At 47.9% G+C, this 24,268-nt stretch overlaps 1 protein-coding gene across 3 annotated transcripts in view; it reads left to right on the top strand.

Annotated features, from left to right (window-relative positions):
- TMCO4 (transmembrane and coiled-coil domains 4) overlaps positions 1-24,268 on the top strand; it is a 106,586-nt gene that overhangs the window by 32,569 nt on the left and 49,749 nt on the right. For all 3 annotated transcript variants that reach the window (XM_053575712.1, XM_053575713.1, XM_053575714.1), the window contains 7 exons: positions 3,564-3,696; positions 13,095-13,192; positions 13,402-13,545; positions 14,325-14,444; positions 18,062-18,226; positions 19,008-19,144; positions 22,333-22,417. In XM_053575712.1, the coding sequence (XP_053431687.1) occupies positions 3,564-3,696; positions 13,095-13,192; positions 13,402-13,545; positions 14,325-14,444; positions 18,062-18,226; positions 19,008-19,144; positions 22,333-22,417 (882 nt within the window). The remainder of the gene's footprint in view (positions 1-3,563; positions 3,697-13,094; positions 13,193-13,401; positions 13,546-14,324; positions 14,445-18,061; positions 18,227-19,007; positions 19,145-22,332; positions 22,418-24,268) is intronic.

Raw genomic sequence — 24,268 nt, 5'->3', positions numbered from 1 at the left:
CCAGAGAGCATCAGTGTCCTGGGTAGACTGGGACTTACGCCCCTACCCTCTAAGAGAGAAGATTTTCTCCTGGAGCTCCCAGAAAGAACACACCTTAAGCCACCTGCCTTAACTAGAACCTCAGATCCAAACTCAGCAGGCTGGCCACCCAAGTCCTTGACATGACCCTTACATGAGGCTGAGGCATAGAGCCCCAGACCTGAGATTACCACCGGAATATCAATCACCTTGCACCTGGTAGCCTGCATTCTAGAAGCTGAATCACAACAGCCTTGACCAGTGGAGTATGTATTAGCGACTAATTATAATTGCCACCAATTAATCATCATGCCAAGCCTTGGTTTCCACAACCCTGATTATCGCTGGGGCAAAATAGTCTTTGCTCCTACAAAGGAACTTTAATTGACCCAGTAACCCTGAGACACAACTTGCGGTGTCTGTTCTCCAGCACGTAGACAGTTCCTCGGCCTGGCATCAAGGCAGCTGAGCTGATGCTGGCAGCTCCATGAGACCAAGGCTCACTCCCAGGACCTGGGCCCAGGAAGGAACTGATTTCTTTTACAGAAGCTGAAACTCCAAACATCAAGACTTCAGAGGCTACATGGTGTTAAACAGTCTATCACATGGAAAGCTGAAGCTGGAGAAAGGAGGTCCCCACCTGCCAGCACACAGGAAACCTTACCGTTGGCAGGTTTTTCAAGATAATGCTGATGAGCAGCTGGATTTGAGAATTGGCATTTTAAACAACTAATATCTTCACAGGGCCTTAGCTGAATGCCACGTCCTTGTGACTTTTTGTCAAAAAAATCCTATTTAGAAGCATGAACTTGAATCATGAAGACTTTAAAAATCAAAAGAGTTTATTCATGCACCCATTCATTAAATCAAATCTTATTATGTACCACACCCCAGGGGAGTACTGGGGTTGGATAAACAAATGTGTAAGAAGCTTGTAGCGGCGTAAGGTACAGACAATAGCAGCCACAGACCTCCAAAGGGAGGGGTGATCCAGCCAGGGTTCAAGGAGGAGGTGATGTTTGAGCCACATCTTTGGGAAAATAAAAGTTCAAGACTTAACGAGGTCAGACATTTAACTTCGTAGACTCATCCTGAAAAAAGTGCTCTGTACTGGACAGCACCTGTGGCTCAAAGGAGTAGTGCACCAGCCCCACATACCGGAGGTGTGGGGTTCAAACCCAGCCCCAGCCAAAAACTGCAATAAAAAAAAAAGTGCTCTGTACCTCATTGCTGAATATCACTACCATCACCTTTGAAGGACTCCCCTTGGCCATCAGATGATCGTAGTGATATTCAACAGTGACATTTGTAGTGTTTATTTCTAGGATGACTTTGCAAACTTAATTGTCTGATCTCGTAGTGATAGAATAGTGGCTCCCCAAAAGTGTCCATGCCCTAATCCCTAGAACCTGCGAATATATTACCCTACATGGCAAAAGGGTCTCTGCGGGTATGATTAACTTAAGCATCTTGATAGGGGGGTGATAATCCTGGACTAGCCAGCGACGCCCAGGGTATTCATAAGACTTTATAAGAAGGAGACAAAAGGACCTATGAGTAGGAGATGTGACCACGGGAGCAGAGGGTGGAGTGATAAAGGGAGGGTCCAGAAGCCAAGGAATGCAGACATCGTCTGGAAGCTGGAAAAGGCAAGAAAACGGATTCTCTCCTACAGCTTCCAGAAAGAACACAGCCTTTCCAACACCTTGATTTTAGGATATCTGGCCTTCAGAGCTACAAGAGAATAAGTTTCTTTCTTTCTTTTTTTTTTTGTAGAGACAGAGTCTCACTTTATGGCCCTCGGTAGAGTGCCGTGGCCTCACACAGCTCACAGCAACCTCCAACTCCTGGGCTTAAGTGATTCTCTTGCCTCAGCCTCCCAAGTAGCTGGGACTACAGGCGCCCGCCACAACGCCCGGCTATTTTTTGGTTGCAGTTTGGCCGGGGCCAGGTTTGAACCCGCCACCCTCGGTATATGGGGCCGGCGCCTTACCGACAGCCACAGGCGCCGCCCGAGAATAAGTTTCTTTTGTCTTAAGCCATTAAGTCTGGTAACTTGGTGCAGCAACCAACTTCACACAAAGCACCATCTGATCCGCACTTACTAGCTCAGGAAACACTGGATCAGGAGAGCAAAGCAATCGGAGCCTTCGATAGGCCCCTTAGGTAGAAAACAGCAGAGAGAGGATCAAAACCAAGGCTGTCTGATTCGAGAGCCCCTCCCCGCCCTTAGCCCTGGGAAGGCATAGACCTTCTCCACAGGCAGATGGAGAGGGCATCCCTGTGGGCCCTGCCAACTTAGAGCCACACAGGTGAGAACTGAGGAAGGGTGTTGAACAAGGGGGAGAAAATGGGAGCTGATCCCCACGTGCCAGGAGTGGGGAGGATTGTGGGGACTCCCTGTCCTGGCTTGACTGGCTGGGTGGTGTCATGTTCTGAGGTCACCCAGGAGGAGACCCACAAGTGTCCTTCCTGCCACACAGGGATGCCTTGTCTGGCAGATGGGATGGAGGTTGACAGCTAAGGCTGGTGATAGAGTTAGAGTCTTAGTGGAGGAGGGAGCCTTTGGGGAAGGTCCCATCCACTGCTGTGCTGCCGAAGACAGAAATCCCTCCAACTAGATTGGTTCATTTTACCTTTTCAGATCTCCCATTGCTTACTAGCCAGATAAAAACATATTCTTATAAACTACTAGACGATATAATTAGGGTTTGGACAGATACTTTTGGTTAAATTTTGGTATTTTGACTTTTTTCTAATCATAAAGTTGACTCAAGTACATTACGGATAATTACAAAAAAGAAAAAACAATCGTATGTGATAATATTTCCTTCCCTTTTTCCCTCCATGCAGTGCTTTGTTTCTTAGTGGAGACCCTCTGGCAGATGATCCAGTCAGCCTTCTGTTTTTAGAATTTGTCTCATTGCATAGCATTTCTTTCCAAAAGTTATTATAGACTTTCCTTGGGATTCAATTTTTATGGCCCCATAGTCTTCCACTGGGTGGAGGCGAATAGTTTATGCGACCAACTGCCTGATGTTGTAAATCTCCAGATTGTCTCCAATTTCTTGTTATAAAGGCAGCCGCCATGCCACTATGTACTAAACCTTGTCCTAGCTCAGGGGTATTTTCTTTAGTTTAGAATTCCAGAAACATAATTTCTGGAGCCAAGTGGATAACACATTTTTTATTAAAGTTTTTGTTACATGTTATTTTATCAACTTGCCCCCCAGAAAGTCCACACCATACCCCCACCAGGGATGTCTTTGCGTACCCATTTGTATCGTTTCCCTCCCAGCTTTGGGATTTGAAAAGCCGATCTTTGCTAATTTGGTGGTAAATCCCATCTTGCTTTGGAGGAACATTTTTGACAGTTCTGTAAAATTCTGCCCAGGAAGCTGCCCCATTGTTTTCATTGACTGGCTGTCACAGGTGAGCACACAGGATGTTTCCAGGACTGGGATTTTATCAGTTACACTGCTGTTACCATCGCTGTGTTTCAAACCTAAACAGAGTCTTTGCCTGTGTTGTTTCTCTCATTTGAGGGCGCTATGATGCCCGGGCCAGAGTCCTCATTTGCCACATGACCTCCCTGCTCCAAGTGCCTTTGGAAGAGCTGGATTTCCTTGAAGAGACATTCGTTGAGAGCCTGAAAGAAACCAAAGAGGAGGAATCTGAGTAAGAGAGCCCTGCAACCCCATCAGCAATGAGGTGTTTTCACTTACATGCACTTTGGAAATGACAGAGTCCCCTTCTCCCCTTATTAAGAGATGGAGCATGGGAGGCCGAGGCGGGAGGATTGCATGAGCTTGAGGAGTTTGAGACCAGCCTAAGCAATAGTGAGACCTCCTTTTTACTAAAAATTAGAAAAATTAGCTGGGGATGGTGGCAGGTACCTGTAGTCCCAGCCACTTGGGAGGCTGAGGCAGGAGGATGGCTTGAACCCAGGAGTTCAAGGTTGCTACGAGCTAAGCTGATGCTGCTGCACTCTACTCAGGGCAACAGAGCAAGATTCTGCCTCAAAAAAAAAAAAAAAAAATCTCACTACTAGGTATCTACCCAGAAGAAAAAAAAAAATTTTATTATAAGGACATTTGCACTAGATTGTTTATCACAGCTCGATTTACAATTGCCACCAACCCGAGTACCCATGAACCCATGAATAGATTAATAAACTGTGGTGTATACATACCATGGAATGCCATTCAGCCATAAAAAAGATGGAGACATTACATCTTTTGTACTAACCTGGATAGGGTTGGAGAACATTCTCCTTAGAAAAATAGCACAAGAATGAAAAGCAGATATCCAGTGTACTCAATACTAATATGAAGCCAGTAGATGAACTAATACACACTCACACAAGGGAAAAACGCAATTTAATTCAAGTTGGGGGGGGAGGGAGGAAGGGGATTGACGTGCTCCTATCTAATAGGTGCAATGTAAGGGTACATAGCACATCTCCTCGGAGCGGGACACAACTACAACAGGGACCTTCCCTAAAAAATGCAGACATTGAAAAAAAATGCAGACACTGTAACCTAATTGTTTGTATCTTCAGAGTAACCTGAAAGAATAAATAAATAAATAAAAGTTTATATAGAAGGAAAACAACAACAAAAGAGATGGTGTAGTTACATGGAAACAGCACTGGACAAAGAGTCGCAGCTGTAGCCCCGATTCACTGGGTGGTCTTAGCAAGGCACTTGCCTTCTATGAGCCTTTGACCTCGTTTTCAAGAAGAGAAGATTGAATAGATAATTGCTAAGGGCCTTGAATCTGTGATTTTCATGTCCTGTATCCCTGACACCATATTCCACCTCGGGCTCTTATGATTCTTACTCCATGGACCCAAATGAGCTGGGTTCAAATCCTACTTCTGACATCCATCCGCTGTTTGATCTTGGGCAGGTGGCTTTCTTTTTCTAAGCTAAAATATTCTTAACAAGAATAAGGATAGTACCCTTTCCAGGTCATTGAGAGACATTAATGCAATCATATTATTTTTCCTTTTTTTTTGCAGTTTTTGGCCGGGGCTGGGTTTGAACCCGCCACCTCTGGCACATGGGGCCAGCGCCCCACTCATTTGAGCCACAGGCATCACCCTAATGCAATCATATTATAAAATGCTTGGCCCAGGGCTGACACATAGCAAGTGCTCTGGAGATGTGAGTCCTCCTTTCCCAGCACGTTTCTTGTACTCATCAGTCATAGAGCAGCTTTGCTATCCCTATATGGTCAGGAGTGTGTAGAGGGAAATAATCCTGATAACTTGGCCAGAGCTGAGCTCCTTGCAGAACACCTTACACAGGATCTAATCTCAGAGTAATAAATCAGTCCTAGCCACAGCGTAATCATGGCACCAGGCACGTCTCCCCACCTCTGGGTTTTATTCAGCCACAGTGTTCTTTGAGCAGCCGGGTTGCACCTGTTCTGTCCAGCTGGGAATTTAATCCCGAAGCTGAATTCAGAGCCAGAGCCACCCTTCTGCCAGGGTTTGTGGGGCAAAAGGGAAGAGGTATTTCCTTGAGAAAGGAAGATACTTGGTTTATTGAAATAACCTACAAACATACTTGCTTTGCCTCCCAGAGCTGTGTCAGGAAAGACTAGCCTGGATCCAGGCCATTTGCCATCATCTCGAGGACTGCCCAGATTCTTTGTATATATTGGAAATTTGTAGGGTCTTATGTGCCTTGAAATTAAGGAACCTCTCGTTTGTCGTTTGGAAATCTGTATTATCATAAAGAAATATATTACCAGATCAGTTTGTTCTGATAATACTAGTAATGCCATCAGGGAAAATATTAACCAAAAAGTTCTAACATAAGCCAGCGCTGCCACTTACCACATGTGAGCTTGGGTATTATTGAACTGCTCTGGGCCTCAGTTTCCTCACCTGAATAATGGGGCTAATAGTAGCACCCTCCGAACAGGATTCTTCTAGGGTCCCAAGAAGTTCACACGTGTGAAGTGTTTCAGGTGGGCCTGGGACAGAGTGCCTAGACCATAAATACTATTTGCTATTGTTAGCAGTATCTCTATAACTATGTTATGATTCCATCTAGACTCTTTCCCCCAGAAAACTGCTTTACTCATCTAATTGTTTATTCAATTTTAGGGACTTTGGGGACCTTTCCAATTCTATCTGTGGTCTCAGGAAGGATCTGAGACCCAGGGAAAAGCACAGCACCTGTTCAGCCAGGAGACCCTCTAATTTTGAGTCTGCTACTCACGCCCTTTGTAGCCGTGGGCGTGTTGCTCTCCCTCTCTGGACACCAGGACCGTTTTTGTCTTTTTTTTAACCTATACAATTAGGGTGTTGAATTATATAGAGATGTATTTTAACTCTAAGGTTTTGTGTTTCTGAGAGGTGACCTCGTCACTGGGCACTCCACGTTGATTCTTTGCAGCTGGGATTTAGAGTGTGACATATCAATTCCTGGATCCCCATCTGAGCCCTAAAGCCATCCAGGCTTTCTTCATTTGTTTAGTGACCTCATCTCTGGGGGCTTCAGTTTCATCTCTCACATGGGGGTAATGGTAGTATCTACATCACAGGGTGTTAAGAGATTAATTAGCACGCATCAGAGCAGCCTTGGCACACTGGCCTCAGGACACTTAGCTAATGTCCTGGGAGGGTGATACTGCTCACACCACAATAACATTGTCAACATCCAGTTTATGCTGAGTGCTTTCTAGATGCAGGCATAAGATGCCATCTCCTTTGATCCTGTAATAGTCCCCTAAGGGCCTTCGGATAAAGACTCAAAGTCAAAGGGTCAGGGCCAAGGTCACGCAGCTGGTCTACAGCATCCTCTGATTCATCCTCCATACCCAGGCTGAACTCACTGTATCCCTCAAGGCCTGGTTAATAATTCCAGGTTCCTTCCTTAATTCTGAAGAAAGTCAGAAAGATAATTCTTTTATGGGACTTCCCAGGCTTGTTCTGGAAAAGTATCTCTAGACCTCTCAGAGATATGCTCTCCTTCTCTGTCAAGGTAAGTAGGTGATAAAACAAGGAAGGTGGTGGTGAGGGTCATAAGGACGGGAAACACCCTCTGGTGGGAGATAAGATGAGTGAGTGAGATTCACTTGTGGGTCCCTGAGATGAGCCGGGCAGGGTCTTGCTCTTCAGAAGCTATCCTTGGCTTTAGCCCAGGATTTGCCTCCAATCTGCATGGCGGCTTTCTTCTGCATCTTTGAGAACGTGATGTGTAATGCCAACTCAAGTTCATTTCTGGCATTTTGGAACATGAGTGTGGCTGCGACTGTACGACAGTGTGGGCTGGCGATATGTCTAGTCATCGGACAAAGTCTGTGGATTTTGTGTTATTCTCTGACTTTTCACTTCCAAGGAAAAGGAAGAAACATTATTTTCGTGACTCAGAGCAAACATCTCTTGTGCTTTCAACATTGAAATTCGATCAGATAAAGTAACTGCAAGAGTGAGATGTGATAGTTAACAATGACTGGGAAAGCCATTCATTTTATGAACAGAACAATGACAAAGAACGTGAAAATGGGCACAGCTACAACAGGGACCTTACCTAATAAATGCAAATATTGTGACCTAATCATTTGTACTCTTATAATAATCAAAAATTTTTTTTAAAGAGTGTGAAAATCATTAATAGGGAAATAGATTGGCCATTCAGGTGAATATTAGGAAACAATGCCTTAACTCAGTAGTTTTAGGAAAAATACCTTCTTTTCAAATCAATAAATGATTCAAATAAACATTTAAATAATAATATAAATCAGAATAGTGCTAGAGACCAGAGCATATCATCCAGCTGGTCTTTGTAAAATTGATTTGACGCCAGGAACAGTGGCTCACGCCTGTAATCCCAGTGCTTGGGGAAGCGGAGATGAGAGGATCACCTGATGCCATGTTGTTCAAGACCAGCCTGGGCAACATAGGGAGACTTCATCTGTACAAAAATATATATATTATATTAATTAGCTAGGCATGGAGATGGGTGCCTATGGTCCCAGCTACTCAGGAGGCTGAAGCAGAAGGATTCCCTAAACCCAGGCATTTGAGGTCACAGTGAACTATAATCACATCACTGTACTCCAGCCTGGGAGATAGAAAGACATTGTCTCTTACAAAAAAAAATTGACATAAGGCTGGGCACAAAGGCTCACACCACTAATCCCAGCACTTTGGGAGGCCAAGGCAGAAAGATCACATGATTATATTAAAGATCATATCACATGATCTTTCTGGGGCTTTCCAGGCTTTTACTAGAAAAATGTGGGCAGGAATTTGAAACTAGCCAGCAAGACCTCATCTCTACAAAAAGTCAAAAAAAAGTTGGCTAGGCCTGCTGGCATACACCTATACTCCCAGCTACTTGGAAGGATTGCTTGAGCCCAGTAGTTCAAGGTTACAGTGAGCAATGATCATGCCTCTGCACTCCAGCCTGGGAGACCCCATCTCTGAAAAGAAAAAAATTTGAAATACTAGCATTCATGTGTTTAAGTAAAACTACCTTCAAGGACTGTATTTCCTTTTTATTTTATTCCATTTTGGCCCTGGATCCTCTCCCTCATCAAACTCATCTAAAAATGATTATTATCTAGGGCAGCAGTTCTCAACCTGTGGGTTGGGACCCACAGGAACCGTATTAAAGTCTCGTGGCATTAGAAAGGTTGAGAACCACTGATCTAGAGTCAGGGAACAGGAAGGTGTCACTGCAAGAACAACCCAGACGGAAGCAGATGATCCTGAGAAATGTCAGCAGCACTAACTCAAGAGTCTGTGTTCTTAAATCTGTGATAATCTGAAATTTTTCTAACATTTCATATTCATTCTAATATCCCAGAAGCTTCCTGTTTGGACAGTGATGGGCCAATACTCTGGCCGCTTTATATTTAGCCACCCTGTCCATCCTGTGCCTCTCTGGTTTTCTTAGATGTGGACAGTGAGTAGGGGAGCCTATAGCTATGGAGAGCTGGTCCCGCCAGTCCTTGTTGGAATGGTTAGGTTCTGGAGAAACCTTTTCTGAGCATCTCCCAGGTTCCAAGCCTGGGACAAGCTGCTCAGGATGAAGAGCTGGAAAGGGCCGGGTCTATGCCCTGAAGGGTTAGCCCTGCGAATTTCAAACTTGACATACAGCAGAATCCCGCAGGAGCCTATTACAAATACAGATTCTTCACCCTCATGTCCCACCCTTTGAAAGTGCCTGGTGTGGAATTCCAGGATAACATAATACAGAGGACTAGAGGGGCCCAGAGTCAGAGCCTGGGGGCTCGTGGGGCTCGTGGCAGTTTTCCTGGAGGAGGTGTCATGCATCAGGTGGCCCCCGATGTCTGGATGAGAATGTTGAACTAGACATAGGCAGGTGAGCAGATCCTCGGTGGCCGAGGGCCAAAAGGAACATGGGAACTGAGGCAGAGAACAGTATATGCCTGCAGGCAGGTCCGTGTTTTCAGACAGTAAGGAAATGAGAGATGAAGCTGCAGGAGGCAGGGGTCTAAGTGTCCTGCTGGGGAGGTGACAGTGTCCCTCGACAACAGGGTGGGCTAGAGGGAGGAAGAGAGGGAGGCGGGCAGTCACGGTCGCTGTGTCCTACTTGGCTCAGACACGGTGGTGGTGCTGTCTCCTCCTCCCACGTGGCCGTGTTAACATTTACATTTCCTAAGTGAGAAAATCAACGATTAGCAAAGCCGGGTGACCCAGCACGGTCATGCCAGAGCTGGGCTCAAGAACCTCTTCTCCAGATTTCCAGACTATTTCTGTGTCTATTAGACTAAGATGCCACTGACTCACAGAGTCACACCGCTTGTCCCTTGATGTTGCTGTCCTATATTGTCAGCAGCTTGAATTTTTTCTCAGGCCTTGGACTCTGCCAAAAGCCAATAATTTCCAGCCTTCCTGTTTGAACTGAATGAAGGATCGTCAACTCAGGATCAAGGTAATTAAGGGTCAAAGTATATCCCCAGCCCGTGTTTAGGAGAAAATGAATATGATAATAAAGGAATGATGATAACAACAGAGGTATTGAACGGCTAGTGGACGCCCTCCTGCCGGGGTTTGTGGGGCGAGACGCCAGTCACTGTATGAGGATCATCTTATGTAAGCATTCTCCCCCCGCCTTTATCCTCAGTTACTGTCTCCATTTGTTGGATGAGGACACTCAGATGGGTCAAGTAATTATAGTCACAAAGCTAGCAAGTGGTCTTACCCACCGGGATAAGGTAGATTTTGTTGCTGTAACTAATCTCAATGGCTTATAGCACCAAATGTGTATTTCTTCACCTCCTGGGTGTGGGACATAAGGACAACAGGGATCTTACCTAACAACGCCAACATTGGAACCTAATCATTTGTACCCTCATATTCATCTGGAATTTGAAAAAGAAAATAAAATTTTACCCACTCCCAAAGATAAAATGAAGCCACAGTCACAGATAAGGTCCCTTAGGTGGCTCTCCGTTATTATTTCTTTCGTGCCTCAAATTTCTTCGGCCGTCTCAGGATGCCAAGGTTCTTAAATGTGTAAACTAACAGTGCTGAAAGTAACAGTGGAAACCAATGATACTGAAATATAATTATCAAATTAAAAAAATAAATTTGCGATGTGAAAGTAAAAAACAAAACAAAACAAAGGTGTACTTCTTCTGCACATAAGCATGCCCTTTGCAGATTGTAGCTTTATTTCACATTGTCTTTGTTGTGGGTCCCAAGCTGACCGAGTGACCCCTGTCTGGGTTGTTGCTGGTCTCAGGGCAAAGACAAAAGCTCCTGCACTGGCCCTTAAGGATTCTGCTGGAAGTAACAGTCACCTCCACCTGCATTTTATCGGTTAAAGCTGGTCGTGTGACCACTCAGTTCGACAGGGGGAGGGCTGTATAGTCTTTCTGCAGAGAGGGGTAACTGAACATTTGGTGGAAGGTAATACCATAGCAGCAGAGGGAGGATTCAAGCCTATGTTTAATGTCCAATCCTGACATTAGTACCTTAGATTTTTTTTTAATTTCAGATTAATATGAGGGTACAAACGATAGATTCTTTGGGGCATAGACCCGGCCCTTTCCAGCTCTTCACCTTGAGCAGCTTGTCCCAGGCTTGGAACCTGGGAGATGCTCAGAAAAGGTTTCTCCAGAACCTAATCATGCCAACAAATATTCCAACAAATATTTAAATTACATTGTTTTCAATTCTAAACTAAAGTTCAAAGTGGTCTGTGAGCCCTTGACCCAGGGGGCGTGCTGAATAGCCTCACACTGTGCACATCAGGTGAGATCCCGACAGCCGCCCTCCCTCCTCCCTGTCCTCTTCCTCTGCCTTCCCCCTTACTAGACTGTACTTGTGTTATTTCTTTCATGTGAGCGCACAGTTGTTTCTGTATTGTTTTCATATTACTATGGAGAACATTGGATATTTGCTTTTCCATTCTTGAGATACTTTACTAAGAAGAATGTGTTTCTACTCCATCCAGGTAAACATAAAAGATGTAAAGTCTCCATCTTTTCTTATGGCTGAAGGATGATCCCTCCGTGGTATACGTATGCCACGGTTTGTTAATCCATCCAGCCCTTGACCTTGACCCCCATCTTCCCTTCCACTTTGCTAGATGCGTGCAGTTCGAGCTCATCCCACACCCCTGATGCTTTGCACACCTGTGGTGTGCAAAGAGATATTTCCTGTTGGTTTCTGCTCCTCTGTAATTCAGCAACTGAGCTGTGCTGTGCTTTACACCCAGGAAGTACTTAGGGGAAACATTTGTTGTCAGAAAACCAAAAAGCCCAGCAAATCCCTGAATGCGCGACTTGGGTGCCATCTTTTTAGATGACGGGAGAATGAGCTCTTTCTCAATAAAATGAGTGGCTCCTGAAGAGGGGGATGGGACAGACGCCAGCACTGGGCTGAGCGCGTGCATTTTCTGTTCCCAGAAATGCAGCTCCCCAAAATGCCGGTGCATCATTTAGTCTCAGTATAACTTCATTGGTTGAGTGGATGAAGAAGGAATGAATTTAAATCTTCCAAACCGACAACCCTGTGAGATAGATGTTCTTATCCTCATTTTACAAAAGAGGAAACTGAGGCTCAAGGAGATGCAGTTATCAGGGTGACAACAGCCACTGTTTGTTCCACGCCTGCCCTGTGCCAATCAATATGCTAAATGCTTTACGATCTATTAATAGACTCCACAATTGCTGGGGAGATAGGTGACTATTATTTATGTGTAATACGGGGAGGGTAATAACCCTGCTTCTGAGGATAAGATAAATCCTGTGAAGTACAAAGCACAGTGGCTGGGGTTTAGGAAGCCCTCAGTAAGTATTAACCATTTTTCTTTTTTTATTATCACCATCCTTTGTTATCACTCCTCATTGACTTGTCCAAACTCCACCTGCAGTTCAGAGTTCCCACATAATGACCTCTCGGTCCCACCTTCAACAAGGTGGCTGAGGGTTGAACGTCCAACAGGAATATTGACCATCGTCACTCCTGATCACTCCCAACAGCCCCAGTCAGGGTTCACCTGACCCCAGTTCACGCTAAACACTTTTCTTCCGGTGGATTTCCTAAAGTTTAAATAAATCTAAACGAGTCCAGCTCTTGCTCCAAGGCCAAGGTCTCCTATGCAGACACTCCTCTAACCCATCTCTGAAATGATTATCCTGAAGGAAATTGGTTTCCAAATTTCCCAGAGAGAGGTGGGATCAGACCGCAGGGTTGGGGAGAAGGGAGGGGAAGAGGTGATGGAGTCTGTGATTCTGTTTTGTACTTGTTCTGGGTCCATCTGTGTAAAGATAATTTTTGTATTTCTCCTGCTATTATTATTATTATTATCATTTGTCTTCTCATTATTCAAATTGCAACCCTATTAGGATGGATCCATTGGGTAAGTAGTACATCCCATATGCTGAGATTCCCTGTCTGGGTTTTAGAATGTTTTCAGCTTTTAGAAACCATCTATGAGCCCCAGGAGAGTCGGGTATCTTACTCTGCATGTCAGAGCACCCGTACTCAGCATGGGCCCCAGTTTGGGGGTTGGTGAGACAGGGATGTCTCCAGGGAGCTGGGCACAGCGAGCCCTAAAGACTCCCCTCTTTTCCCCCAGAATGGCTGAGGCATCCAGGAAGAGGAAAGAAAACAGGAGAAAATGGAAGCGCTATCTCCTGATAGGCCTGGCAACTGTCGGAGGCGGCACAGTGATCGGTAAGGCCACTGGAGATGGGGACACGGGGCTGCAGGTAAGTGGAGAGGGCTGGCTGGGAGGTGGCCTGTGATCTGTGGTAGGTGCTCAGTAGTCACTGTGCTCATTAGCATTGCCAGAAGCTTCTATGGAAGGCTGTGGGCAGCTGATGGGGCAAGGACCTATCAAGCCACATCCTCAGACCCCACTGTCCCTGCTGCTCTCCCTGCAGGTGTGACCGGGGGCCTCGCTGCCCCCCTTGTTGCTGCTGGAGCTGCAACAATCATTGGCAGTGCTGGAGCGGCAGCCCTGGGCTCAACGGCCGGCATAGCTGTCATGACCTCACTGTTCAGTGCAGCTGGAGCTGGCCTGACAGGTAGGGTTCAAGGGCAGTGGTGGGGTAGCGGGATTTTCAGCCAGGGTGGCCCAGCTCCCGGAGGACACCCCCAGATTCTCACGGATGTTGGCTCTCTGGGAAGCAGGGGAGATGCGGCTTTTGTCTCTCCGATCCCCAGCCCTGCTGGAGCCCATAGCAGGCTTCCCAGAGGACAGGGCCTGCTTATCGAGGCCAGTCTTTTCCCCAGGCATCTGTGTATGCTTCACAAAGAAAGACCCTGATCAGACCTGTTTCTACCATCCAGAAGTTGCCAGGCAGGCCACCTCGGAGACAATGCTGAGGCTTTCGCAGGGAGAACTCAGCTACCCTTCATTTACCAGCAGTACCTGGGGGAGTTTTCCCAAGTCCATGTGTCACAAGGCCCCAGTCACACACAGACGTTCCTGTTCAGCTCCCCGGGTAGTCACTCACCTGTTGAGAACTTTGGTCCATTCAATTCCCTCTTACTATAAGGAATGTGTTTTACCCCTGAAGTGAGTGAATAGGAAAAAGATACAGCTGAATCATGATGGAGCAGTAGTTAGAGCCTTGGCTCCAAGTTCAAACAAGTTCAGCTTTTTCCAAGGCTGGCCCTGATCTATCATCAGGGACAGCATTGGCACCTACCTGAATGAGTTCAAACACAAAACGCATTTGTCCAGGGGCAGGGCACACCTTCGGCGCTCACTGTGTGAGTGTGTGAGCGGAGACAGCCACTCTGGCTGTGCTCCTCGGGGCCCCAGTCCCCTCCATTCTCATTCTCGTATCTGGGTCTCTAGGGTACAAGATGAAGAAGCGTGTGGGAGCCATCGAAGAATTTGAGTTCCTGCCGCTGACGGAGGGCAGGCAGCTGCACATCACTGTCGCCATCACGGGATGGCTTGCGTCGGGCAAATACCGTGAGGACTGGGAGGGCCAGGAGCAGAGTGAGATGGGTGTTGGCTGAGTGGTGCTTGCTGCTGTGGGCCAGGCCCTGGGCTGGGTTCTCTCCTGGGAATGTCTCTAGGGAATGAGTATGGGGAGCCCCATTCGCAGAAGAGGAAACTGAGGCTCAGAGAGGTGAAGTGACTTCATCTCACTTCCATCTACCCTCCCCCCCACCCATCTATCCATCCGTCACCCACCCGTGCACCTGTCCACCCAGCTAGTCAGCAGAATTTACACGGTGCTGTACTTGTCACGCGCCCTAGGAACTTCATGGTGAACATTACAGTCATGGCCTCTGCCCCCCATGGATTGTACTGCCCAAAATAGAAGATAAACCAAGAAATAAAGGGAAGCATTATGGATGGCACAGTAGGGGAGGCACAGGATGATTCTGGGAAGGGTTCCTGGAGGAAGTGACACTTAGGCTGAGGGCTGGCTGGGAGTTAGCCAGATAAAGAAGGAGCAAAAAGGACATGGGAAGCAAAGGGGAAGCATGTGCAAAGGCCCAGCGGTACAAAGGAACCATGAAGAGTGGAGGATGGTGCAGCAGAGTAGGCAAAGCCAGACCACGTGGGAGCATGTGAGCTATGGCAAGGAGTTGGGATGTGGAGCAAGTGGACTTAAGCACAAGGGTGAGAGGGCAGTGCATCTTGGCATGTGATCTCAGCACGTGTTACTTAACTTCCCTGTACCTCAGCTACTTCATTTGTAAAGTGGGATAAATTATTCCTAACTTAGCACATTGCTACAGAGATTGAATTAAATTAGGGAACATGTGGAAGGCACGTGGTTCCAGTTGGCATTCCAAAAACATTAGTTCCCTTTGCTGCTAGAATCCACCCACGTTTGGGGGGATTCTAACCAGGGTGGCACTGAGGACTCACACCGTGGTCCACTGTCACCTGGCTCACTTGCCTTTGCAAGGGCTCATGCTGAGCTCCATAGACAGGGCCTGGCTCAGAGAGTAAGCAGGGTAGCTCTGGGAACCTCTGAGGACCAGGGACACGTGCTGAGAGCCTCCTGGGTTCCCAAATCCCTGAGTCCACCCAAGACCCACGGGCGGAATCCACAGCTCTTCTAAGCCACAGGGAAGGAAGCAAGTGAGAAAATGTTGTTACCGGGCACCAGGATCTTATCGGTATGTGACTGCCAGGCCCCTGTGCTCACACAGAAGGTCTCAGCTTTCACAGAGCACCTGGCTTATGCCTGCCGTGAATCAGGCATTTTACCCGCACGATAGGAACTTGGTCTGTATCATTTCATGGACCCCTCATGTCCACCCTCCAAGTGGGGCTGTTCTCATCCTGATCTGTTAGAAGAGGGGAAAGTTCAGGAAGGAAAAAAAAAAAATCACCTGTCCCTACCTTCCAGAAAAGAAGCCATGTTGTCGTCACAGGCTGGCTGGGAGTCACCGAACTTTCTTTGGCCTGTCCCTTTATTTACCACAATTATATGTAAATAAAGATAGTAATTCTGTAGCTACCACGTGCCGTGAGCCAGGCACGGGTATGATCAGCTCACTTCATTCCTCACTTGAGGCCAAGGAACTGGGCATCCTTAGCACCTCGTTTTATAGATGAGAAAACTGAGACTCCTAAGAGGTATCCAGGGTCACCCAGCTAGCCAGGGGCAGGATTCAATCCCAGTCTGTCTGTCTCTGCAGCCCATGTTCTTGGCCATTGGACAATACAGTACAGTACAGCACTTTACAGTTTATATGATGCTTTTAACGCAACATCTCGTGTGATTTCCCACCACACCCATGAGTCAGATGTTATCCTGTTCTTACAGATTTGGAAACCGAGGGTCATAAGGGCAGTGAGCCTTGCTATGGGTCACACCAGCAGAAGCTGCCACGCTGGGAACCTGCCCGGGCCAGCATCACAGCAAGCTCTTGCCCCCCTCCCCATTCTGTGCCTGCCACTTCTCTCTGGGCTGACTGTCACCTTATCCATAATTAGAGACAGTTGATTCCTGAGTTGTTGCAGAGCTGGGATCGGGTCCTTGCAGAGGACGAGGGTACAGCTGCAGGATTGTCTTTGTGTCAATGTAGCGCCCTGCAGGGAAGGATGAGGCCTCTGGGGCAGGCAGGTAGAGGTGTGTGGTTGGTGTCCAGAACCATTCAGTCATGCCCCATGTGTTATGGGTGCTTACTGCGCATTGCGTAATAAGCACTCAGGGGAATATGGTACTTGGCAAAGCAGACTGCAAGAGAGGCATATGTCAGCCAGAGGATGTAAAAATCAGTGTGTAATTACAGACTGTGATGAGAACTAGGGAGGGCTAACGCAGGGTGCATCTGATGTGTTAGAGGGACCAGGAAGGGCTTCCATAAGGAAAAGGCAATTGAACTGGAATCTCACAGACAAGAAAGGCTGAGTGATCCAGGGGCACTGATGGAAGAACCAGGAGACATTGAAGGGTTTTAGGCAGGGGCAAGAATCAGAGATCTATGATTTGAAAAGGTCACTTGGGCCACAGGCAGAAATGGATGGAGGCCAGATAAGGCTCCTATCCTGTCCTATCCTAAAGGCAGCAGGTGAGGCCCTGCATGGTGGCCCAGGAGGCCCTAAAGTACACAGCCGGGTGGACAAGAGGGGAAAAAGAGGCAGGGTACAGTGGCTCACACCTATAATCCTAGCACTCTGGGAGTCGGACAAGGTGGGTGGATCGCCTGAGCTCAGGAGTTCGAGACCAGCATGACCAAAACCAAGACCCTGCCTCTAAAAATATCCAGGTGTTGTGGCAGGTGCCTGTAGTCCCAGCTACTTGGGAGGCTGAGGCAAGAGGATCACTTGAGCCCAAGTGGGAGGTTCACGTGCTGTGAACTATGATGCCATGGCACTCTACCAAAGGCGACTGAGACTCTGTATCAAAAAAAGGAGGGTGGGGAGAGAGGGGGAGGCGGAGGTGATCATGGCTGGTTTGACTTTCCCACTTGACATGGCTGCTGCGTGGTGACCTCCTTCCATGGGATCACTTGACATTTACATTTCCTAAGTGAGAAAATCAAGGCTCAGGAAAATTGTATGACCGAGCAAGCTCGTGTCAGAGCTGGGCTTGAACACCTCCTCCCCATGTTTCTAGCTACTTCCCAGTCAGTGTTTGTTGAATCAAGATGCCGCTGACTCACAGAGCCATGCCATTGTCCCTTTGTGTGTTCCTGTGGTGTCATCAGCAGCTTAATGCTGGAATTGCTTCAGAGTGAAAGAAAATAACACTTAATGTATATGTTAGTTCAAACACTTAATTCACCCTTACTATCTGCCCTGTGAAGGGAGATAAATATTAATCTCCCCACTTCACGGGTAAGTGTAGTAAGGCTCAAGTAGAATAGTGATGTGCCCAAATTCACCCATTTTCTAATGAATGTGGGAGTTGGGGTTCGAACCCCAGCCTGCCAACTCCCAAGGCAGCACAGTGTTCCATCTGCTCTGCTGACAGTGGCTGCTCACAGGCGGGGGTGGGGAGGCCTCTTGTTCTCCTCACAACGGTAGGTGGTCCCCTGTCGCAGCCTATCTGAGATAGTGGGGTGGGTCATCTTCTGCCAAAGACCAAGAGAGACTCCACCTACCTGTGTTCTCCCCAGGCACCTTCAGTGCCCCGTGGGTTGCCCTGGCCCGTAGCCGTGAGCAGTACTGCCTGGCCTGGGAGGCCAAGTACCTGATGGAGCTTGGCAACGCTCTGGAGACCATCCTCAGTAGTCTTGCCAACATGGTGGCGCAGGAGGCCCTAAAGTACACAGCATTGTCTGGTAAGTTACCCCAGCCCCCGCCAACACCATGCCCACTACCTCCATCCCACAGTGGTGCCATACTAGGAACACAGAGAGGTTAAGGTCACATTCCTGTCTGTAAAGAAGTTTATGGTCTCTGTCAGGAGGAGTTAGGTAAAAAGCCAATCACATGATGTATCAGTTAGCTATTGCTGCATAACAAGTCATCCCAAAACCCAGTGGCTTAAAATAACAATAATTTATCATAATAGCTCGGGTGCCATGAGGGTGGAGTTGGCTTAGCTGGGCTTGCTAAGATCAACTGTCCACTGACTGAGGCTAGCCTCATCTTGGGCAACTCGGCTCTGCTCCATTTGTCTCTATCTTCCTCCTGGATAACAGGCTAGCCCCTATCAATAGTAGAAGCTCAAGGGAGGCTGGCCTCAATGCACAAGTCCATTTCAAGCCTAATTAACATCTCAATGTCTAAAGCAAGTTCACATGGCTAAGTCTAGATGGGTATGGGCAGGATGGGGTTGGGAGTGAGGCCCTGCAGAATTGTGAGTCAAAGTGGGAGAAGACAGAGTGGGCTGATGGACTTGGGCCATCTTCAGAACCTTACATGTAAGAAAGGGTTGTGCAGCAGGAATTTAGTGCATACGTTTCAAACTTCTTTGCTCTTTAACAATTTGACAACCCTTGGCAGACTTGCAGATTCCATGTTAGAGACTGCATGCATGCACAGTAGCATACGTGAGCCAGTCACTCCCCCGAAGCCCACCCCTCAATTCCCTTCATCACTGCTATGCTATCTCCCCAGGCCTTGTGGCTGCCCTGACCTGGCCAGCCTCACTCCTCACTGTCGCCAACGTCATTGACAACCCCTGGGGTGTGTGTCTCCATCGATCAGCAGAGGTTGGCAAGCACTTGGCCCACATCCTGCTCTCCCGGCAGCAGGTACCTGGGAATGGCGGGTTGGGGGAGGAGGGAGAGTAGGATGTAATGAATTGTGCACAGACATCAGCCTTAGAAGCAGGACCACTTGGAGTTAGCCCAGTGGCTCTGGGGGAGTGGGTAGGCTTTGGTGTGCCACCAATCCAAGTGACTAAAGTGCCAAGTGCCCTGGGATGGACCAGTAAGAATTACAGACTGTATAGACTTTGCATGTCTAGCAGGTTATCTGATGAGAACAGGGGCACCTGCAGATGGGACGTGGCTGGGGGCTCTAGCAGAAGCAGAGGTGGCTCCCATCCATCAGCTCTCACTGAAGGAGTTTAGTGATTGTGGGTCAGCTCACTTGGGTGATATTTCAGGGGAAACCGACTCAGTTTGCAGCGAAGCCACTACAGTGATAGGCCCACGAGCCTCAGCTGGCCACAGGTGGAATTTCCACATGCTAGTGGCCCAGTGTTCTCTCCTAGAACTATAAAGCTACCACGTGAGAACACCCTCAGTGGCCTAAATGCCATGTAAAATGGTCAGGAAGAGAAATCATAATACTTTTAAAATTTGAATCCAGTAAAGATGTACTTGCCATGGAAGTACATCTTGCCTATGGAAAGGAATCTCTGTGCCCTTGAAAATAAACCTGAGCAAATGGAGATAATAGGTTTGAGAAATAGTATAGTCCTGAGACGATGGTATTGTTAGGATTTGTTTTGGCTACAAGTGGGAGAAAACCCAAAATAACAGAGCCTTAGGTAAGATAGAAGTTTTGTTTTTCCTGGAAAAGCCCAGGAAGACTGTCACACACTCAGATTTTGTGCCATGGGGTAGAGACCTGGGTTCCTTCTACCTGTGGCTCTGCCATACGTGGTCTTGACCTTATGGTCCAAGATGGCAGCACCTGAGCTCCATGGAGCAGAAGGAAGGAAGAGCTAAAGAAGAAAGAGCAAAGCCTCTCCATAGTTCAGTTGATGTCTCATTGGCCAGAGCCTAATCGTATGACCATACCTAGCTGTCATGGAAGCTAGGAAATACAGTCTTTATTGAGTGGCAGTGAACCCAGCTGAAATGCAATTACCTTAGGAAAAAGTGAGGCTAGGCCAACCATGATGGCTCATGCCTATATTCCCAGCACTTTGGGATACCAAAGTGGGAGGATTGCTTGAGGCTAGGAGTTCATGACCAGCCTAGACAACATAGCAAGACCCCATCTCTAAAAATAAAATCTTTTGTTAGCTGAGTATGGTGACATGCACCTGTCATCCCAGCTACTTGGGAGGCTGAGGCAGGGAGGATTGTTTGAGCCCAGGAGTTCAGCTATGATGGCACCACTGCACTCCAGCCTGGGCAACAGAGCAAGATCCCATCTTAAAAAAAAAAAAAAGAGTGAGGACAGATATTGAGGGACAATTAGCAGTTTCTGCCACTTGGATAAATTGCTTTAGAAACTGGTAAACTCCCTTCTTTGTCAAAAATGTAAAAGTTCTTTGACAAGTTAGATTGAAAGGCAAAGACCCCATGGCATTGGCTTAAACAAGACAGAAGTCAGGTCTCTCCCGTGTAACAGTCTGGGTGTCAGCCTCCAGGGCAAAATGGTGTGTATTAGTTTCCTATCGCTGCCATAACAAATCACCACAAATTTACTGGCTTAAAATAAATTTATTATCTTGCACACAAATTCACTGTGTTACAGCCCTAGAGGTCAGAAGTCCAACATGCATCCATAGGGCCGCATTCCTTATGGAGGGAGGTTCCAGGGCAGCAGCCATTTCCTTGCCTTTTCCAGCTTCCAAAGGCCACCTACATCCTTTGCCCGTAGCCCCTTCATTCGTCTTCAAAGCCAGCAGTGTAACACCTCCACATGTCTCTGTCCCTCTGCTTCCGTCGTGGCGTCACCTTCTGTCGAACTGACTCCCCTCATTAGGGGGAAGGGAGATCCTTGTGATTACACTGAGCCCCCTGGTAATCCAGGATAGTTTCTCCATCTCACAGCCTTAACTTGATCACACCTGCAGAGTCCTTTTGCCATATAAGGATTAGGATTAAGATGTCATCATCCTTGGGGCAGGGGCTTGTATTATTCCATCTCCCAGTGGGTCCGGGCTCCTTCACTCTCATGGCCTCTTGTTCACAGCTTCTCTCTGTGATCAAGATGGATCTTCCAGCTTTGGACCTGCCTTCCAGATGGTTGGGGGCAGGGAAGTGGGGATGAAGAGCGTGCCTGGAAGTCACAGCTATTTCTTGGCTGAGACTCAGCCCCATGGCCACTCTACCAACAGAGGAGTTAGGGAAACAGTGTTTGGCTGGGCAGCTGTGAGCCCAGTCAAGCTCAGGAGCTCTGTTACTGATGGACGGAGGAGAGAATGGACTTTGGAGGTGACCAACAGTTTTTGCCACAGACTTCCTGCAGAATTCAAGCACTGTCTAAAAGAGGATTTTCTGTTGTAGCAAATGGAGTCGGGTGGGAGGTGTGGAATACATGTTTTGGCACAAAAATAAGGAAGAGGAGTAGACTGGTAAAGCCGGACGAGGCCTCCAGCGCTCCTCTGCTTCTTTCCTCTCCTTCCTTGTAGAACTTGTACCCAAATACCCCAGTTAACTTTCTCCTTCTGTAGAGCCTTTGCGTAATCACACGGTGCCTTTTCTGTAAGTCCCTGAGTCAGAAAATTCCTCTTTACATCTAACTTCCCATGTTGTCATTTAAAGCCAATATTTCCTGCCCACCTTCCTATCTACAAACAGAATGGTCCTTCCTCCCTTACCGCTTGTTGCCTTTTTACCCATCACCCCTGGAGATGCCTGTCTGATCTCCCCAGTTCTAGAAGGGTCCCACAGCACTGCAGTCATTTGCCACAAGGCAGAAGAGTCACAGGGAAGTAGCTCTTGTAATTGACTAGACCTTTTCTCCCAGGGAAGAGGAGACAGTGGCTGGATAATGGTTGAGATAAAAGGGAATCATAACCAGCCAGAGGCTGCCTTTTGGCCTCAGAGGAGGCTGATGGCAGCGGCAGGTGCACTCCTGCATCAGTGAAGGCCCTGCTCCTCCTGATTAAGACATCAGAGCTCAAGGCCAGGAAGGGCACGCATGATTCACGCAGTGAGACAGTAGGAGCGTGCAAAGGCCACTCTCGTCAGGGCTGATGTTTTGCTAGAGCTGACTGTCTCCTGTCCAGACACCTGTGTTTTCCCCTCCCACTCAGGGCCAGCGACCTGTCACCCTGATTGGCTTCAGCCTGGGAGCCAGAGTCATCTACTTCTGTCTGCAAGAGATGGCTCAGGAGAAAGGTGAGTCTGGATTATTGTCACAGATGAAAACCCTTCCCAAGTCGGTCCCCCAGGACGAGGTTCTGGGTCAGGGGTTATGAGACTTGCAAAGTGTGTTCCCAGTTCTTAGAATGATAGTTAAGTTAAAAATAGTTTACAATAGAGAAACAGGGGTCCTCAAACTACGGCCTGCGGGCCACATGCGGCGGTGTGATTGTATTTGTTCCCATTTTGTTTTTTTACTTCAAAACAAGATATGTGCAGTGTGCATAGGAATTTGTTCATAGGTTTTTTTTAAACTTATAGTCCAGCCCTCCAACGGTCTGAGGGACAGTGAACTGGCCCCCTGCTTAAAAAGTTTGAGGACCCCTGGTTTAGAAAATGATTTATAGTGCATAAATTAGAGCGATGTGAGACAGACAGTTCTGTGGTAATGACATTGACTTTTGCATCCTGATAATACATCTCGACAAGTCCAAAACCGAGGTGTCAGCAGGACCACCTTCCCTCTGAAGGCTCTGGGAGGGATCCTTCCTGTCTGTTCAGAGTCTGGTGGCTGCCAGCGTTCCTTGGCCTTCCGTGGCATTCCTTGGCGTTCCTTGGTTCCTGGAGGCATCACTGCAGTCTCTTCCTCTGTCCTGGGTGGCCTTCTCCCTTTCTCTTTCTCAGAAGGACAGTGTCATTGGATTTAGGGCCCCCTCTAATCCAGGAGGATGTCATCTCAACATGGTTAACCTGATTACATCTGCAAAGACCCTTTTTCCAGATAAGGTCTCATGCACAGGTTCCAGGTGCATATACCTTCTGGGGGTGGGGGCACTGTTCAGCCCACCACAGACACCTTCGGGAGCGTGTCACACCTCCAGTGTCATCCTTTCTGTGCTGAAGCAGCAGAAGGCTTGAGGGAAGCTGGTCCTGGCCTCGGGTGGGTGAGGTCTCCGAGGCAGATCTGCCTGCAAGGGCTGTCTGTGGGAGGGGCTGGCTGGGGGAGTGTGTCACAGGGCTGATGGCACTTGGAATGGGCTCCATGGATGTGAACTTACCTCCTCCAGGAGGTGATTGGAGCAGAGGCAAGACTCTGAAGGCAAGAAAAGGAACTAAGAGAGGAAATCCTGAGCCGGGGAGCAGAGGGTGGGTGGGAGAGAAGGGGCTGGAGCCGCAGCAGGTTCTCACTCCGGATCTCACTGAACGCCTCTCTGAGCCTCAGTTTCCCCACTTATAAAGTAGAATTAATGCTCCCCACCCCAGGAGGTTGTCCTGAGGAGCTCGTGAGGTGCCCTGTATGGTATTTTTACAAATGTTCAAACCCGTCATTGATGAGCATCAGCTCAAGAATGTCATGTTGCAGCTTCTGCTCCTCAGAGGTTCTGCCACCCTGAGGCTGCCCCTGGGGGTGGACCCTGGCCACTCCCCTTGTTCAGCCCAAATATGTGATGCAATTGCCGCCCAGCTGCTGCCAAGCAAGGAGGGCTGGGAAGATACTGGGCAGACCTTCAGAAGCAGAGTCACGAGCTGACTGCTATTATTTTCAGCATGACCTTATCAGAGGGCCTGGGAGATACCCTGGGGCTGAGGAGCAGGTCTCATTCGTGTTCCTTATCTTCTTCTAAAATGTTTCCCAACATCACCGCGGACTGAGGACAAGAGCAAGTTTCCCAGTTACCAGGCAGGGTGGACACGCCATCTCTGGCATTGATGGTGGGCGGACTGAGCTGCCGTGTGTGTGCTCCGAGGTGGAAACGGTCCTTGCCTGTCGGTCCCTGCCCCGCCCGCATGGCCTTCAGCACCCCCTCCCCTGGTTTCGTCCACTCTGTGAAAACAGCAGCAGCCACTCTGTCCTATTTTCAGTAGCTTTGGGTAGCCTGGGACCCC

The sequence above is a fragment of the Nycticebus coucang genome, chromosome 22 (genome assembly GCF_027406575.1).
Source record: "Nycticebus coucang isolate mNycCou1 chromosome 22, mNycCou1.pri, whole genome shotgun sequence".
Classification (NCBI taxonomy): Eukaryota; Metazoa; Chordata; class Mammalia; order Primates; family Lorisidae; genus Nycticebus; species Nycticebus coucang.
The sequence above is the reverse complement of the archived record's forward strand: the minus strand, read 5'-3'. Positions and strand labels throughout refer to the sequence as shown.